Below are 6,260 nucleotides of genomic sequence, written 5' to 3' on the forward strand. Positions count from 1 at the left end.
ATTTTTATAAAGTTCTATTGAACAATTTTGGATGTTTGGCTCCAGAAGTCTGTTAGCTTTTTTATATGTATGTTTCCTGTAGTTACTTTTTTTTACTGTTTTTGTAAAAAGCTTAATGTATTTTGATCTGTATTAAAATACTAAATGATTAGTGTTGTATAAAATACAATTAGAATTACATTTAAAAACCAAACAACGATTGTAAAAACAGCGTTCTGCATGTTTCAATGTTGTTTATGTCATCCTCAGGAGTATGGAAAAACAAATGCTGTGCAATGTATCAATACGAAAAAGCCATGGTGATTACTAGTTTACACATTTAAAAAAAATCACACCATTTACTTACTTTCTGGTTTTCTAACCTTTCATTTTTATTTAAGATGAAACTATTTTCACTATGCTTCAATATTTTTATGGTTTCTGTAATATTTCTAACCATTATATTATTTGGTTGAGCCAAATTAACCGGTTTTTCTCACTGGATAACATGACTACTATAATTTGCATGTTCAGCTAGTGCAGAGTTTTCACTTTTGTTTTTAACATTTCTCATGTTCATTTATTCTAAATTTTAAATTTCTGTTAGTTTGACCAATATAAACACAACCACATTCACATTCAGTTTTATATATTTATATGTTGTACCAGATATGTTTTTCACACACTTGTGGATGACATGAATGATGTCGAAACTTGGAGTGCTGTTTTTATAACCATTGATCAATTTTTAAATAAAATTTTAATTGTACATTATATAATGTTGATTGTTGAGTATTTCAATATATTTTAAATTATAAATTAACTTAAATTATATCTGTATCAATCCATGCTCTGTAATATTCACTGAATAACTTCATTGCTTGATACAAGTAAATATTGACAGACTTAGATAGAAATATTGTTTTAAACAACTTCCACCTACATTTCCCACATTTTTAATTTAGTAGTGATCTATTTATCTATTCTTTCTTGCATAGGTTTCAACTGGAGGGAGGATTACTGTTATGCAGACACGTATACCAAATATTGGACCAGGAGCTCTAAAACCCAGAGAAGATCCAAATCAACGAGCAGCCAAAGTTAGTTGTTAATCTATTTATTACAGTTTTAGTTCCTTGTGATCTGAAACATCCTGCACAACAGTTTTTGTTACTTTTGTGTATTAAAAACAGAACAGTAAAGTATACTCTACGAACATAAAAAAATAAAACATAGCTTTGAATTTTCTGTTTTATTTTTTACCCTACATGCATGTGGTTTGTCGATTGGACTGTGCCATTATTGGAGAACTAATATTTACTATAATTCTAAATTTATTGAGTATCGTCAGTTTGACTGACCTCCCAACCACCAACAAAAAAAAAAAAAGTAAATGTATATTACCCTTCTTTTTTTCCTCAAATGACTAAATATTGTAACAGAAAACTAGTTATTTATCCAAAATAGCCTCAGGCTTGTAACAGTTTATATCCATTTTCATTTAATATTATTATTTTATTGAACTGTGTGTAACTACTAAATTTGTATAACAAAGCTATAAAGCACAAGTTATGGTAAAAATACTATTCAATTATGTAATTTCTGAGTAATGTGAGTGTGTGTGTATCTCCTTGAGAATTTTTTTTTTCTCATTTATGTTTTATGTAACTTAATAAATTTATAATTTTTTACATTTTAGCTACTTTTGTAACTAAATAGAAAATATACACATAAGAACAAAATTTATTACGTATGTCTGTCCTCTTGTTTTTTTTCTCTCTCAGCTACATATGAAACTTAGCCCCCTTTTTTGTAATGATGGTGATAGTATTACACAATATTAAGACAAAAATACAGCAACCAAAATCTATTATAATATAATTGGCATTCTAGCCAAGCTATAAGTGAATGAAGATAATTTGCCTAACTTGTCAAGTTGACCTCTGTTATAGTTAACTATGAAATGGATGCAGAGTAACTAGACTTATACAGAAATCAGTAAGTCTTCTATTTCTGTTTGTTTTAAATGTTGACAGGAGGGTGTGGCATGTGGGTTTGACTTTCTGGTTTATATCTATAAACTAAGAAGATTGGAGGCAATAAAATGAGATTGTCATATCAGTATCTATACTATAAATGTATAATTTATGTTAAACTTAGGACATCATATAAGGGTAGTAAGAATATTTAAAATGGGTAATTCAGAGCAAAAAAGTGTCTTGGTACAGAAAAGTAAAGATTGAGGATTTTTTTAATATTTTCTTTTGAAATTAAGAAATTAAAACTTTATAATATCAGAAGATTATTTATTGTCTACATTTTGATGTCAAGTTTTTGATATACATTGATAATAAAGTAAAGTAGTCTAATTAAATGTTGAATATAACTTTGTGAAAAGTCTTGACACTCTTTGACCCTTGCCCCCCAGTGGCACAGCGGTATGTCTGCGGACTTACAACGCTAGAAACCGGGTTTCGATACCCGTGGTGGGCAGAGCACAGATAGCCCTTGTGTAGCTTTGTGCATAATTAAAAACAAACAAACAATCTTTGACCCTCACTTGTGGACATACAGTTAATTCTGTTGAATTGAATAATTTTAAGATCATTTATATACCTTCAAAAATAGGAATATATTGTAATAAGGATTTCAAAACTAAATATTTAAAAACAAGCATCCTGCATATGCCAGTAGATGTATTACTTGAAAGATGCATGCTACCAAATTTAATGCTTTTCAGGACAGTCTGTACAGTTGTCCAATATACAGAATTATATTTCATTGTAAATTGCATATCTTAATTGGTTCATTATTAGTATATGCCTGTGGGATTTAATGTAACATACTCGACAGACATTCTTGAATAGAAGAAATATCAAGAGTACAGTGAATTATATTCATTATTATAAGTGCCTGACATTAATAAACTGCAGGTCTAGGTTTCAAAAGCCTTTCTGTTTTCAGGATGTTACTAACCTTGGGCCTGCCACAGATTTCTACAAACAACTAGCATTGGACTGCTCAGGTCAGCAGATAGCTGTGGATCTGTTTTTGCTAAGTTCTCAGTATGCGGACCTAGCAACTCTGTGTAAGTATCACGTGACAAACTAGGAACACCGGGTATTGAAAAGTTACAGAGTAACTATGTACGTGTGTCTTGAAGCAACTCTCTTAAGGCTTGACTTTACCTAGGAACACAGAGTATTAAAAAATTACTTAGCAAATCTGGGTAGTTGTAACTTTTGAACATGAGTAATGTTTTTTTGTTTATATCATTATCTGTATTACAAATAATGTTTCTATTGATTTCATACTGTGTGAAACCCATCAGGGAGTCTGATAAATGTCTCATTAACCAAACATTTTGTTTTTGCTTGTATGTGTATTTCTAGTTTCAAAATAAGTTTCACCTGCTGTGATGTTATAGGTGTAGTGACTGTTCATCCTTGTATGATAGTTGATAGGAAAACATTGGCATTATTTATAAAATAACTAAATTTAATAATTACTTACAAATGATAATTTCTTTTTTTTTACATTTTAGAAATACATTATTGCTTCCATACAGATGCAACAATGATTCCAGACACTAAAACAATGTCACAAGGTTTAGTTTCCCAAATCCCTCAGTGGCACAGCGGTATGTCTGTGGACTTACGACGTTAGAAACCGTGTTCCAATACCTGTGGTTGGCTGAGTGCAGATAACACATTGTGTCTAACTTCAAATAACAACATAGACCTACATTTTTGATGAAACTAGTAGAAATGAGTACAAGTAGGATTGATTTCCAGCCACAACACCTCGCTGCACACTTAAAAAAAACTTGAACTATTCTCCATAAATGTTAATTTTATGAACCATGGAAAAAAATTAAGTGATGTTTCTTGTTGTTTATAAAGCACAGGATAGTAAGAAGAATGATTTAAAGGAAATTATGAAAATAGCAGGGGAACACTTAAAAGAAATTATTGCAATCGTTGATTTTATGAATATAAATGAAATATGTGGTAATTTACAAATTTTTATGTTAAACATTTACCCTACCAGGCTAAATTATCTGTTTACATATCTTGGCTATGATCCTGGTAGTGGGAAGTATCCTCCTCTGATTCATTCTCAAACAGTTTGGAGATTTCTTCAGTCTCAGGTTCATTGATTAAACATTTAGTTAATGGTTGAAGCTGTTCAGTTGAACCTAGACTCTGGGTGTACACAGCTCATCACCGGTGTATTCTAAATTTGGGCATTGTCTCATTAAATCTTGGGATTTTCCACCAATTTCCATAAACTGAAATAAAAGTTTTTTACCCCAGCCCTATTCTAAGTATGCTGTTATAACAATGTTTTTTGTGACATTTAATGAACAGAAAAAAGAAAATTTATGACTGGTATGTTTTAATGCTTGAACTTACATAGAAATATAGAGTATTACAAAATTCATAGTGACTGCATGTCACCCTCTTCTCGCTACCTAGCAGACTTTGGTATAACAAACATTCCTAGAAACTTGTTTAACAAATGTCAAACTATTACTCCCTGTACATTCATATTCAAAGCCGATTTCAAACCTACAGTATTTCTTATAACTGGGTGGTCAGTGGCTCTTGTAATATTCATGGAGTCATCACAATGACATAATACAGTTAAGAGACAAATAATATCTTTATCAAGGAAATTTTTTTATTAATTTTTATGAATTACAATTTCATTTATATATTTAATCATTCATGAACTATATATCTTTTATTAATAATGTCCCACAGTGGGACGGAGTTAAGTTTATGTATTACAACACTAAAATCAAGTGTTTGATTCCCTGTAAAAAACAAACTAAGCTACTGGATATATATTTTTTCTTCTCATTTTTAGATGCACTATTGAACTGCTGAACATTAAATTAATTAGCAATAAACTAATGGTTTTGTAAGATCGTTATGTGTTTGAAAATGTACTAACATTCTTTATTCTGAATATCCACACTGAATGTTTGCTTTAGAAAAAATTGCACCCTTTGTTTTTAAAGCAACCATTTAAGGTTTTTTGTAAGCTAGCAAGTAAATTATGTAGCTTTTCATGGTCTGCATGTTTAGTTTAGCTTCTGTTTCCTCAAAGTAGTTGTTGCTATAAACCTATCAGTCTTTACTATTACTTAACCAAATTATTCTAAATACTCACAGATGTTGGACAAATAAGAGAATGCAGAATGTAAAGGGACATTTTATATGAAGAACAAAGATATTTGAAGAAGCTCAAAAGTATTTAATGAAATGTTTTGTTTTTCAGCTTGTGTATCTAAGATCTCTGCTGGCTGTATTCACTATTATCCAAATTTCCATGTCACAATGAATAAACTCCAGACAAGGAAGTACCAAGAAGATTTAAGGCGTTATCTTACCAGAAAGATTGGATTTGAGGCTGTAATGAGAATTAGGTGCACCAGAGGTAAGCTTTTGTTGATGGAGCATTTATAATATGGTGCACCTAAACATAAGCTGTAAGTCGTGGAGTAATAAGAATAATGTGCACAATACATAAGTTTTAGATGAGTAAAAATGAGATTAAGTTGAACAAGAGGTTTTATGCTTCAGTTGAAGCATTATCTATATGATAATGTATATTTTTTTCTTATTAAGTGATAAAGTAACAAGAATACATTTGTAGGGTTCACATTATTTTTTGGATTCCTGGAAAATTGTTAAAAGCTCCTAGAAGATTACTTGCAATCATCTGTGTTTTGCTTGGCCTGGTCTTGCAACAGCAGGCATAACTTTAGCCCTTAAATGTTTCAAGAGGGAAACGTTCATCAATTTTTAAGTGTTACCCTAGTTATATTCAATATAATGTCGTATGAGACAATTTTTGGGATAGTTGTTTCATGAATTCCTCTGTAGTATTATTTATTTTACCGCAAAATCTTCTGCCTTAGACAGTTCAAGGTTTCATTGTATGTTAGAGGTAAAATATAATTACGAGGTGTGAAGTTGCAAAATGCATTTGAAATACAAATATAATAAAGGGATATTTCAAAATAAGCTACAAGTAATTTTGTGTGAATTACAAGATGAAATAATGAAAATGTATTTTAATCTTTAGGAATTATTTTAATCACCTCATCCTTACATCTTGCTGATCCTGCTGCTGCTATTGTCTATTGATGTCTTTATATCTTGCAGATCCTGCTGCTGCTATTGTCTATTGATGTCTTTACATCTTGCTGATCCTGCTGCTGCTGCTATTGTCTATTGATGTCTTTACATCTTGCTGATCCTGCTGCTGCT

The 6,260-nt window shown here is 30.7% G+C and overlaps 1 protein-coding gene across 1 annotated transcript in view; it reads left to right on the forward strand.

The window, feature by feature from the left end:
* LOC106464527 (protein transport protein Sec24A-like) overlaps positions 1-6,260 on the forward strand; it is a 64,405-nt gene that overhangs the window by 46,477 nt on the left and 11,668 nt on the right. The window contains 3 exon segments of the mRNA XM_022392258.1: positions 965-1,079; positions 2,944-3,067; positions 5,266-5,424. Of these exon segments, the coding sequence (XP_022247966.1) occupies positions 965-1,079; positions 2,944-3,067; positions 5,266-5,424 (398 nt within the window).

This window comes from Limulus polyphemus, unplaced genomic scaffold (assembly GCF_000517525.1).
Source record: "Limulus polyphemus unplaced genomic scaffold, Limulus_polyphemus-2.1.2 Scaffold1676, whole genome shotgun sequence".
NCBI lineage: Eukaryota > Metazoa > Arthropoda > Merostomata > Xiphosura > Limulidae > Limulus > Limulus polyphemus.